The following is a 13309-nucleotide window of genomic DNA, read 5'->3' as shown; positions in this document are numbered from 1 at the left end:
CGGAAGACAGTTTCCGGGAGTAAAACCCACAAGGAAGCAGAGGACCCTCTGGTGTTCTACGCTGAGACAGGAGGGCGCCTACTCCCGTCTCAGACGCGTCCACCTCGAGGACAAACGGCAACCCAGGGTTGGGATGCGACAGAATCGGAGCCGACACAAAGGCGGACTTTAGAGCCTCAAAAGCTCGGATGGCCTCGGGCGGCCAGACCTGGGGATTACTGCCCTTCCTGGTCAGATCCGTGAGAGGCTTGGCTAGCATGGAAAAGTCCCTGATGAACTTCCGATAATAATTGGCGAAGCCCAAAAAGCGCTGCAGGGCACGAAGACCACTGGGCTGGGGCCACTGTAAGACAGCCGAAACCTTCTCAGGATCCATGGAGAACCCCTCAGCGGAAATGATGTAACCTAAGAAGGTTACCTGGGATCGGTGAAATTCGCATTTCTCAAGCTTACCGAACAGCTTGTTCTCTCGTAACCGTTGCAACACTCGTCTGACATCCAGAATGTGGGCCTCCATGGATTCAGAATATACCAAGATGTCATCCAAATAGACCACCACACACTGCTGCAACAGGTCACGGAAAACATCGTTGATGAATTCCTGGAAGACTGCGGGCGCATTGCACAACCCAAAGGGCATAACCAAGGATTCATAATGACCGGTCCTGGTGTTAAACGCGGTCTTCCACTCATCGCCCGCCTTGATCCTTACCAGGTTATATGCCGCCCTCAGGTCGAGTTTGGTAAAGACCGTGGCCCCTTTGAGGCGATCGAACAGCTCGGAAATCAAGGGTATCGGGTAAGCGTTCTTGATCGTGATGCGATTGAGACCCCTGTAATCGATGCAAGGCCTCCACTCACCGCCCTTCTTTTTCACAAAGAAAAATCCAGCCCCTGCCGGGGACAAGGATTTGCGAATGTGTCCGCGTGAAAGCGCCTCCCTCACGTACTCCTCCATGGCCTCATTCTCCGCTACCGACAGTGGATAGACTTTGCCACGAGGAGGAACGGCACCAGATTGTAACTCTATGGCACAATCGTATGGGCGGTGCGGAGGTAGGGCAACCGCACGCACCTTATCGAATACATCCCGGTACTCCTCGTATTCAGGAGGCAACAGAGAGTCCGAGGAAGTACACAGCAACTTGACAGGCCCATGGATGCAACTAGCCCCACACTGCGGTGACCACGAGAGGATCTCGGCCGATTTCCAATCGAAAGTCGGATTATGCTTCTGGAGCCAGGGGTACCCCAAGACCACCGAGTAGTGTGGAGACGAAATAACCTGGAGACAGACCGACTCTCTGTGAACGGCACCAATGGCCATCCCCACTGGAAGGGTCTCATGAGTCACGTGTGGCGGCAGAAGGGGTCTGCCGTCTATCGCCTCAAGAGCCAGTGGGGAACCTCGAGGCTGCAGAGGAATGGAATTGGCGGCAGCGAACACACTATCAATGAACAAACCACCAGCACCAGAGTCCACCAACGCCTGGGTCGTCACCGAGCCCCCGACCCAGGAGAGGACAACAGTAATCAGTGGTTTGTCAACACGGGAAACCGGGGACGAGGAGACTCCACCCAAGATCTGCCCCCGACAGAATCTCAGGTGCGAGCGTTTCCCGGACGGTTCGGGCATGCCAACCGAAAATGCCCACCGAGACCACAGTACATGCATCGGCCCTCGCGTCTCCGGAGTACCCTCTCCCCCTCGGACAGGCGAGCAAACCCCAGCTGCATGGGTTCACCCCCAGACAAGTCATCCCCAGGAGGCGTGGGAGGAGAGGGAGGCACGGGTGGGACAGCAAACGTAGGCGCCAATCTGTTAGAAGGCCTCCGCAGGCTCTCCTTAAAGGAAGGTCTCTCCCTGAGTCTGGTGTCAATCAAAATCAGGAAAGAAATAAGAGACTCGAGCTCCACAGGTAGGTCCTTAGCTGCAACCTCATCCTTCAAGGCATCCGAGAGACCATGAGAGAAAGCAGCGACCAGAGCCTCATTATTCCAGCCCACCTCTGCTGCCAGGGTACGAAACTCAATGGCGTATTCAGCTACGGATCGTGAACCCTGTCTGATGGACATAAGGAGCTTCGCAGCAGAGGCAGCACGAGCCGGCACATCGAATACCTTCCGAAGAGAAGCAACAAAACCAGAAAACTCGGCAACCACCGGATTGTTGTTCTCCCATAAAGGGCTGGCCCAGGCCAAGGCCTTGTCCGAGAGCAGCGAGATCAAGAAGCCCACCTTTGATCTCTCAGTAGGAAAGGCATGTGGCAGCAACTCGAAGTAAAAGCCCACCTGGTTAAGGAAACCTCGGCACTGAGTTGGCTCTCCCCCAAAGCGCTGTGGAAGGGGGGCAGAACCGGTCATACCCCGAAACACCGCAGGCGCAGCAACAGGTGTCGGGGTAGACTCTGGCGCAACAACCGGAGCGGCAGTAGGAGCGGGCCCAGGAGCGACAACCGACCCATCGGCAACGGAAGCTAAATGAGCCGTGCGTTCAAGCAGGGTTTGCAACGCCACAGCGAACCGACCCAACAGGTGATCCTGCTGATCAAGTCTGGCAACCAGCGTAGGTAGCGAGGATGGCCCTGTACCGTCAGAATTCATGGCTTGGTCCTAATGTCATGGAACCATGAACCAGACGTACAACAAGAGATGAGTGGAAATAAGAAGGCTTTATTGAAAATAAAGCTGTAAGGCAAAAGTCCAAACGGATGGCAAAACCGAAGCAGGGTCTTGCGAAACCAGGGATCAGGAACCAGAAGGGTAGTCAGACGAAGCCAGGATCAGGAACCAGCAGGGTAGTCAGACGAAGCCAGGATCAGGAATCAGCAGGGTAGTCAGACGAAGCCAGGATCAGGAACCAGAAGCAGCAGCAGTCTTAGAAGCATGTGAGCACAGGAGGACCAAGCAAGGAACTGAAGCCACAGACCTCCTATATATATGAGCTAGGCATCCAGCTCCTCCCAGTGGGAAGGAGGAGCCGCAGGGTGGGAGGCTACAAGAAACCCAGAAACCAAGATGGCCGCCAGCACATGTCAAACGAAGGAGACAGCAAGGAGGTAAGACCATGACAAAGAGTGGGAGAAGAGGGTTGCATTGACAATCCAACACAATGGGCAGCACATTGAACACATTTTATAAGTGGTCAGAAACTTGTAAATAACTAATGAAAGAATAAAGTTACATGACCCTCTTCCTATTTAAAAACAAAAGTTGGATTCAAAATGGCCAACTTCAAAATGGCCGCCATGGTCACCACCCATCTTGAAAATTTTCCCACCTCACATATACTAATGTGCCACAAACAGGAAGTTAATATCACCAACCAATCCCATTTTATTAAGGTGTATCCATATAAATGGCACACCCTGTATAGAGAAGGTGCTGTGTCAGTCCTGCAAACAATGTGGTCCTTGTTTTGTGTTGATTGTGGAGGTACCAGGGATAAGACCCCCATCAATGGCCAAAGGACAGACAATGAATGCCCTGCTTACATGTATAAATATGTGAATATGTGAACACTTCCTTTTAACATTACAGGAAATTGCTGAAGGATAAAGGAAAGCCCACAGCACCCACTGCTGTTAGGAAAGGCTTTGCCCACCTGATACCCAATAAACAGGAAACTCCTCGTCTTCTCAAAACTTTAATGGCAGCTGCCGCTAACAAGCCCGGATTCCGCTTATTACACAAGGTGAAGCAGCAGCAGCAGAACGAACAGGTAAGAACAATCAGGCATATGAGGGTTAAAATGACGAGGTGGGATGCGCCAGAATCAAGATGTACCAAATGCATATGCTCATATATAACTAAGTCTACATTTATTAATGATCAGCTAGAGAGCAACCACTGAATATACAGTTAAAGGGTTGTCCCACAAAAGCCACTGAGCTATTCAATAAAATGTATCTGTATAGCGCCACCTGCTGTTTGTTCTTTTCCTTAATTCTCTTTCCACCTTGCTAACATGGTTGCACATGCTCAGTTCCATCCTTCAGCTGCCACAAGCCCTATCTGTGACAGGTACAGAGAGAAAGTAACACACCCTGAGCTGTGATAGAGAGAGATCTGTAACAGAAATTACGCACCCACTGACCTGTGATAGAGAAAGAACTGCAGCAAAAAGAACCCAGCCTCTGAGCTTTGTTAGGGAGAGAGATGCAGCAGAAAAGAACGCAGCCTCTCAGCTTTGATAGGGAGAGAGATGCAGCAGAAAAGAATGCAGCCTCTGAGCTTTGATAGGGAGAGAGCTGCTGCAGAAAGAACGCAGCCCCTGAGCTTTGATAGAGAGAGAGCTGCAGCAGAAAAGAACGCAGCCCCTGAGCTTTGTTAGAGAGAGAGCTGCAGCAGAAAAGAACTTAGCCCCTGAGCTTTGATAGGGAGAGAGCTGCTGCAGAAAGAACGCAGCCCCTGAGCTTTGATAGGGAGAGAGCTGCAGCATAATAGAAACACCTTAGCTGTGATGGGGGGGGGGGGAGAGCTGCAGCAGAAAGGACCCAGCCCCTGAGCCATAATAGGGAAAGAGCTTCAGCAAAAATGACATCCCCCTGAACTGTGATAGGGAAAAGACTGCAGCAGAAAGGATACAACCTAAGAGCTGTGACAAGGAGAGAGGTGCTATAGAAAGGACATGTACCTGAGAAAGGACACACCACCCTGAGAATGGACACGCTCCCTGAAATGCCAGCTTGAAGACAATCTAGCAGAGTAATTGGAGCAATGAATTGTGAGATCTCTGGAGCCATCCATGGTTCTAGCTTTGCTAGAAAGAGATTGTCATGTACTATATGATGTCTGATTTTTTACATTAATCATGGGATAACTTCTTTACATTATTCTCTTCTGTAAATTTTTTTAAAAGTCTCTGCAGCCATTTCTCAGCATTACCTATATTTCAGAAACTTCTCTAACCACCAACCTGGCCAAATTTCAGCTGCAGCAGCAGTTGGCACTCGGATGGAAGCAGGATTAGCTATATGGGGTGTACAGGTAGCAGGTTTACCCATACCCTGGAGACGGGGGGGCTTACCTACCTCTGCCATATAAGAAAACTATTCAGTATTATAAATGACACATGGTAATTGGGGGCCTTGTTGCAGATTTTGAATTGAAAATAATGTTAATTATGGCTAGTTATACTAGTTTTCTTAGGTTACTAACCCGTTTCCCCTAAAAGAGATATAAGAAACAAACAAAAAAAAACTGCTGAATACAATTTCAACATGCAAAACAGGGCAAAATAGTTAACCTACAATTTGTGGCATTTAGAGTCATATACTTAAAGGAGTCATCCCACGAAAGACATCTACCATTATACACAAAATACTTGTAGGTGTATGATCACAGGGACCCCCACGATCTATAGCAAAGTATCCCAAGTCCCCTTTTCCATTTCACGACATGATCCCCACCAGGTTATTTTCGTAATGCTTGCTTCAGAACTCTTCAGATAAAAGTGAATGGAAAGAGATGATCATGCGCGGCACGCCATAAACCTCAAGACGTGTATACCATTTTAGCGCCTTATTTTACAACACTGTATTTTTCAACTCTGTACAATTTGAAATACACAGGTCTTTCATTCCATGCTGGAGCACATGTTCTTCTATCTAACGGCAGCTATCCTCCCAACCAAAGGGCAGAAAAAGGAACTTCCCATTCAGGCTGTTTAAGTCCTCGATTTTTGTGTTCAAAACAGACCACAGCATGATCAAAGAAGGCTCTCTCGCTACAACAGGGTTATCAGGTTCCTGATAACCCTGTCGGGGAACCAAGCATTGCTTTCAGGTTGGCCCTGGACTCCAGGCCTGTCTGTACACAAAGTACAAGTACAACCCTAGCAGCAGCCTGGGTCATAGAGACATAGACATAATGTATACTCATCAACAAAAGAATCCCTCACCGTCAAGGAGTTGTTGGAATCAAACAAAAAGTTCTATGTGTGAATGTATAATTTATTAAAGCCAAAGGGAGGTTATCAACCTAACTTGACCCAGGTCTGGAGGGAAATTAAAATATCACTTTTATTAATACAGGTTAAAACGGCTGTGAGCCTGGACATAGATTTAAAAAGGTCTCACAGCCATTTTAAACTGTATTAATAAAAGAGATATTTTAATTTCACTCTAAACCTGGGTCAAGTTAGGTTGATAGCCTCCCTTTAGCTTTAATAAATTATGCAGTTAATGAACATTCACTCAGGTCTAGGTCCTTATTGTTAAAATGTGTGAATGTAATGATGATGTATGTCTGTGATTACTTATTAGAGCGAAAGGATAAGTTTATTGGGCGAAACTGATAATTGAAAGGAGGCTCTAAGACCCTGTTGGGCCACCTCTAGTCTGGATGCAAAACGAGATACGGTTGGGCATGGAGGCATACAGGTTCCTTATAGTATCCTCCAGCACATTTGTCCACATATGGTGTAGCTGAGCCTGTAGATCCTATACACCTGTAGGTTGCTTAAACTGCTTACCCAGCTGGTCCAATAAATACAATAGTAATAATTCTGGAGACTGGGCAGGCCAATGAAGTGTTGCAATCTGTAGAAGACATTCTTAAGAAGCCCTTGGTGTGTGTGGGCAAGCATTATCCTGCTGAAAAATGCCACCTGGAAGCCCTGCCATGTGTCACGAGGGTGTCATGACCTATTGCTGACCCTGTTGTGCCTGGGGTCAGAAGGTCACAGAGGGTGGCCACTCGCTTAGTTTCAAGGGATTTCTCTATGACCTGGTTGTGGGAATGGATTCCGGTCCAGGTTTTCCTGCTTTGATTTGCGATTCTTTTTGTCCCATTTAGGAATCGGTAGCTATTCCTTTCAACTTTTCGTTGTCAGCCACTCCCAGCTATTATATATTCTCCCTTTCTACTTCCATTGTTCCCAGATATAAACCTTCCAGACAGATTTTGTATTCTGACCTCTGGTGGAGTTGGAGTTGCTGTGGAGCTGTTGGAACAGTTGGAACTGGTGCTGTCGGATTTCTGGTTCTCTCCTGTTTGTTGTCTCCCTACGGTGATTGTATGTGGTGTTAGTGTTGTTTGTCCTTTCCGTGTTGTTACCCTAGGTGTCAGTGGTGAGGACTAGTGCTCCCATAGCCCTACTCACTACCTAGGGATTCTTTCAGGGTAAGCCAGGGATGAGGCACGTAATCGGCGTATGGGTGAGCAGCCCGTCTAGGGACGTCAGGGCAGCGAGGTGCCAGTGCTAGGTGAGTTAGAGGTCACCACTCCTCCCTCTCCCTAGTGAAAGGGTACCTTCCTTACCTCCTCTCTGTACCGCATGTCTGTTACTTGCCATATCAGACGTGATACCATGAGAGGTGGCACGTGACTGCAGGATGTTCTGCACTTATTGCTGAGCTGTTACTGTCCCTTGTATCACTACTAGGGGGACAACTGTTGTCTACAATGGCTCCTCAGATCATCATATCAGCAGTTGGGACAATGTGTTGTTCCTCAGCAAAAGACTGGATTGAGGTACTTGCCATTAGGACTCCATACTGAAATCTGACAGTCGTGGGATTCCAAGCAGAATCTGAATTTGTCACTAAAGGTGATAGGATTCCAGTCCAGGCTTCTCGATCATGGCATCACTGCATATGAAAGTCACAGTGGCATGGCATCACTGCAAATAAAAGTCACAGTGGCTGGTAATGGAAGGACACTTAATTGGTGCTGTTGTAAGACGTTTACTGGGGTGGGCTCCCCAGGATACAGCGAAGTCACGAACAAGGAAAACAACTCCACCACCAGCTTTTGCCAAAACAGAATTTTACTTAATCGTGGTAATGAACACAATCACAAATGCTGGAAACATACAATAAATTTACATACACCCAGCCCGAAGGCTGAGACCCTTGTTCTGCACAGCGTGGCACCTTCCAATGGATGCAGGAGGAAAGCGTGGTAATTTACCTACTGGCGGGCACAACTAAACTGTCACACCTTACCTGTTATTACCCTAAAAAAACAAGAATAACTGTATGGGTGTGTGGTAGGGGCTGGCCTGCGGTGCAGCACAACAGCTCTACAGGATTCTCCCTCCCATAACTGGTCTAGTAGCACGTGCCTGAGTATTCCTCCTGAGCAAAACATCAGCCTGGCTTGAGTTTGTGGGAAGTTTATCAGCTCTCCAGTGTGAAATGTCCGTTTAAATTATGGAGTCCTTGCAATGAACAATAGCAACACTTGTGGCCTGACACAGACAGAGACCCTATCTAACTAACTACAGGCCTGGTCTCTAAGCGCCAACACTGTAATGAGATGCGTGCACAATATTACTTACTCGGGTCTGCTCTGCCTCCGCTGGTGACTCTGAACAGAACAAATGCCTCTCCAACAAGCATGCGGTTCTGCAGTGTATGTAGCTTTGCTCTTACGCTCTCATCAGCGTTCCTGGAAGCAATCCTCATTCCTCTGGTCAGGATCAGGGTCTTGGACACGATCAGCTTCACTTAGCTGCAGCTCTGGTCACTGAGGAATACTCACACCTGGATTCCGTCGGATCCTCTGCTGACACAGTTCCTCAGTCTCAGCTCCCTCTAAGATGGCTGCTTCCTTTCTCTTCCTCTCCAGGCTCTGTGCAACTCCACCTCTCATGAATATGGAAATATATGCAATCTGTAGCTATGTTTAGGAAACAGCAGCATCTTGTGGCCAAACAGCAAAATATCAGTCCAGATCTTTTAATTTAATCTACACAAACAGTGTTCAGACAAAGAGAGCTCTTTCCCCATCTCACATGCCACCCCACTAGAAGTTTCTTAATCCTGGGCATAGTGCTGTGGGGGCAAACCATCATTGGGCCTGGTTGACCTTCGCAGAGTGATAGCCTCAGAAACACTGGGGACATCAGGCACATCTAATAGAAGAGGAGCTGCTGAATGCTCTTTCCCTGGGTGGCAAACTTGCCACGGCCGAAGTCTCTGTTGGTACCAGGGCAGGGACAACACAACATTCCTCCTCCTCCTCTAAGGGGATTTCCTCTGTACTCTGAGCAGGAGGAGGCATCTCCTCCACGCACATGGACTAATCAAAATTACACCACCTCAACATGTTACGGTGCAAGTTTTGTGAGTGCCCCGCAGTCCCTATTGGCTCTACCTCATAGACCAGAATGTCAGGGTCTACCCTCCTCTTCACTGTGTATGAGACCACCTCCCACCGCCCATCCAAATTCCCAAATGGCCGTCTGGCTTTGACCATGACTTGATCACCCAGGGCATACCTAGAGGACACTGCTCTTGGGTTAGGGTATACCATTTGTCCCAGGCGCTCCCCCACAACCTTGTGGATCGCTCTCTGCCAGTAGTGGTGCTCTTGCACCCATGCAGTGGTACTTCTCTGTGGTGGCTCCATCTGATCAGGCATGTGGAGGTCTTCAATCTCCCATCCGGCTCTCCCAAACATGAGCATATGTTGGGAGTAATTGGTAGTACTGTGTACCCTGTTATAGGCCCACATCAGTTCAGGTAGGTACTTGGGCCACCGAGCCTTTTGGATGTCCTCCAGAGTCCGCAGCATCTGGAGCAAGGTGCGGTTGAACCGCTCGCATGCCCCGTTTCCCTGGGGGTGAGACGGGGTGGTGCGTGAACGTTCGATCCCATATAGTTATTATAGCTCATTCATTAGAGTACCCTGAAAACATGCCCCCTGGTCTGAATGTATCCTCCATGGACACCCGAACACCTGTTTAAAGTATTTGCAGACCACTTCAGAGACTGACTCTGCCGTCTGGTCTCTGGTGGGTACAGCCACCGCATATTTTGTGAAATGATCCGTCATGACTTGACAGTATAAGTTTCCTGAGGTAGCGTACCCAATCTGTACATAATCGATCATAAGAAGCCCTAGGGGCGTTAAGGTCTGGATGGCCTGGACAGGAGCCTGCTGTTCAGTACTCTTACTCAGCCCGCAGGGTCGACACTTAAAGGGTAACTGTCATGTTTATATAAAAAAATCTATTTTAGAATATGTTACTGCTGCAGCAGCATTATGCATAAAGAATCTTTAGTTTCTTCACATACCACTGTTTTACTTGCGTTTTTCTCTTAGTTACGGCTGTTTAAAGATTTACAATATGAGGACTCTCTTAAAATGGCTCCTCTGCCAGTTGTCTGAGGCCAAAACTGCTTTCCCTCACTTCCCATATACACTTGCTGTAGCCAGCAGCTCCCTGCCAGCCAGATTGGATTACTGAGAGACATGCCTCCTCACTCTGAAGCCTAATGCAGGCATGCAGTGCGAAGGACCGCCCCTCCATCTTCCTGTCTTCTTAGCCAGAGACAGACATATCATAGCAACTCTAATTTAAGGGAGCAGTGGAAAGAGACAGAGGACATTAATGAAAGCTGTTATTATAAGGCAATTACAGATCTTTTGACAATCATTGACAGACTAACTCAGATATAGATGCCTAGCTCTAATAAACTAGCAAAGAAAAGAAAAATGTCAGTTGCCCTTTAAGACATGTCTTGGCCACCATATCTGCCAGATCTGGACAGTACAGGGAGTGCAGAATTATTAGGCAAATGAGTATTTTGACCACATCATCCTCTTTATGCATGTTGTCTTACTCCAAGCTGTATAGGCTCGAAAGCCTACTACCAATTAAGCATATTAGGTGATGTGCATCTCTGTAATGAGAAGGGGTGTGGTCTAATGACATCAACACCCTATATCAGGTGTGCATAATTATTAGGCAACTTCCTTTCCTTTGGCAAAATGGGTCAAAAGAAGGACTTGACAGGCTCAGAAAAGTCAAAAATAGTGAGATATCTTGCAGAGGGATGCAGCACTCTTAAAATTGCAAAGCTTCTGAAGTGTAATCATTGAACAATCAAGCGTTACATTCAAAATAGTCAACAGGGTCGCAAGAAGCGTGTGGAAAAACCAAGGCGCAAAATAACTGCCCATGAACTGAGAAAAGTCAAGCGTGCAGCTGCCAAGATGCCACTTGCCACCAGTTTGGCCATATTTCAGAGCTGCAACATCACTGGAGTGCCCAAAAGCACAAGGTGTGCAATACTCAGAGACATGGCCAAGGTAAGAAAGGCTGAAAGACGACCACCACTGAACAAGACACACAAGCTGAAACGTCAAGACTGGGCCAAGAAATATCTCAAGACTGATTTTTCTAAGGTTTTATGGACTGATGAAATGAGAGTGAGTCTTGATGGGCCAGATGGATGGGCCCGTGGCTGGATTGGTAAAGGGCAGAGAGCTCCAGTCCGACTCAGACGCCAGCAAGGTGGAGGTGGAGTACTGGTTTGGGCTGGTATCATCAAAGATGAGCTTGTGGGGCCTTTTCGGGTTGAGGATGGAGTCAAGCTCAACTCCCAGTCCTACTGCCAGTTTCTGGAAGACACCTTCTTCAAGCAGTGGTATAGGAAGAAGTCTGCATCCTTCAAGAAAAACATGATTTTCATGCAGGACAATGCTCCATCACACACGTCCAAGTACTCCACAGCGTGGCTGGCAAGAAAGGGTATAAAAGAAGAAAAACTAATGACATGGCCTCCTTGTTCACCTGATCTGAACCCCATTGAGAACCTGTGGTCCCTCCTTGTGAGATTTACAAGGAGGGAAAACAGTACACCTCTCTGAACAGTGTCTGGGAGGCTGTGGTTGCTGCTGCACGCAATGTTGATGGTGAACAGATCAAAACACTGACAGAATCCATGGATGGCAGGCTTTTGAGTGTCCTTGCAAAGAAAGGTGGCTATATTGGTCACTGATTTGTTTCTGTTTTGTTTTTGAATGTCAGAAATGTATATTTGTGAATGTTGAGATGTTATATTGGTTTCACTGGTAAAAATAAATAATTGAAATGGGTATATATTTGTTTTTTGTTAAGTTGCCTAATAATTATGCACAGTAATAGTCACCTGCACACACAGATATCCCCCTAAAATAGCTAAAACTAAAAACAAACTAAAAGCTACTTCCAAAAATATTCAGCTTTGATATTAATGAGTTTTTTGGGTTAATTGAGAACATGGTTGTTGTTCAATAATAAAATTAATCCTCAAAAATACAACTTGCCTAATAATTCTGCACTTCCTGTATACCATCCGTTGGAGCCACTTGAATGTTTTGTCGCTCCCGAAATGGGCACCCCTCTCATGGGCTTTCCGGGAGGCCTCCGGTAGCAATGACATGGGGATGACAACCTGTTGCCGATACTGCAGCTCTGACTGTAAGTATATGATCCGACACAGGAGGCCCTGGGTAACAGTCAGCTTATCCCACTGCCTCAACAACTTTTGGCCCTCTGGAGTCAGACGGGCCCACTCTTCTGGCTGAGGCCAGATCTTGGTCCGGACCCAATCTTTCACTTTCCACAGGTCCAGGCAGCCGTTCTGGACTCTCTTCCAATCCACCAACATCTTTCCCAGCACCATGGGCTTCCCGGACGCCGCCCCACTTGAATGTGCCACGTCCTGGAACATGAGTAATCGACAAAGTTTCAGTATCCTCTAGCTCCTCATCGGCACTCTGAGTCGACAACCCTACAAGGACTAGGGAGAGTGCATCGGCGTTGCCGTTTGTCATGGTCTTACCTTCGTTTGACATGTGCTGGCGGCCATCTTGGTTTCTGGGTTTCTTGTAGCCTCCCACCCTGCGGCTCCTCCTTCCCACTGGGAGGAGCTGGATGCCTAGCTCATATATATAGAAGGTCTGTGGCTTCAGTTCCTTGCTTGGTCCTCCTGTGTTCACATGCTTCTAAGACTGCTGCTGCTTCTGGTTCCTGATCCTGGCCTCGTCTGACTACCCCGTTGGTTCCTGATCCTGGCTTCGTCTGACTACCCCGTTGGTTCCTGATCCTGGCTTCGTCTGACTACCCCGTTGGTTCCTGATCCTGGCTTCGTCTGACCACCCTCCTGGTTCCTGACCTCTGTCTACGCAAGACCCTGCTTCGGTTTAGCCATCCGTTTGGACTTTTGCTACGGCTTGATTTCCAATAATGCCTTCTTATTTCCACTCATCTCTGTTGTACGTCTGGTTCATGGTTCCATGACACCGTTCTCCCTACCTGACCAGAACTTGAGGCAGTATTGGTACAAACCGGATTCCAAAAAAGTTGGGACACTAAACAAATTGTGAATAAAAACTGAATGCAATGATGTGGAGATGGCAAATGTCAATATTTTATTTGTAATAGAACGTAGATGACAGATCAAAAGTTTAATCCGAGTAAATGTATCATTTTAAAGGAAAAATACGTTGATTCAAATTTTCACTGTGTCAACAAATCCCAAATAATTTGGGACAAGTAGCAATAAGAGGCTGTAAAAAGTAAATTTGAGCA

At 47.6% G+C, this 13309-nt stretch overlaps 1 protein-coding gene across 1 annotated transcript in view; it reads left to right on the top strand.

Annotated features, from left to right (window-relative positions):
- The window catches only part of CNGB3 (cyclic nucleotide gated channel subunit beta 3), a 181738-nt gene that overhangs the window by 157609 nt on the left and 10820 nt on the right, over positions 1–13309 (top strand). Inside the window, exon 17 of the mRNA XM_044295380.1 lies at positions 3541–3721. Coding sequence (XP_044151315.1) covers positions 3541–3721 — 181 coding nt within the window. The remainder of the gene's footprint in view (positions 1–3540; positions 3722–13309) is intronic.

The sequence above is a fragment of the Bufo gargarizans genome, chromosome 5, assembly GCF_014858855.1.
Source record: "Bufo gargarizans isolate SCDJY-AF-19 chromosome 5, ASM1485885v1, whole genome shotgun sequence".
In the NCBI taxonomy this organism is placed as follows: Eukaryota; Metazoa; Chordata; class Amphibia; order Anura; family Bufonidae; genus Bufo; species Bufo gargarizans.
The sequence above is the reverse complement of the archived record's forward strand: the minus strand, read 5'-3'. Positions and strand labels throughout refer to the sequence as shown.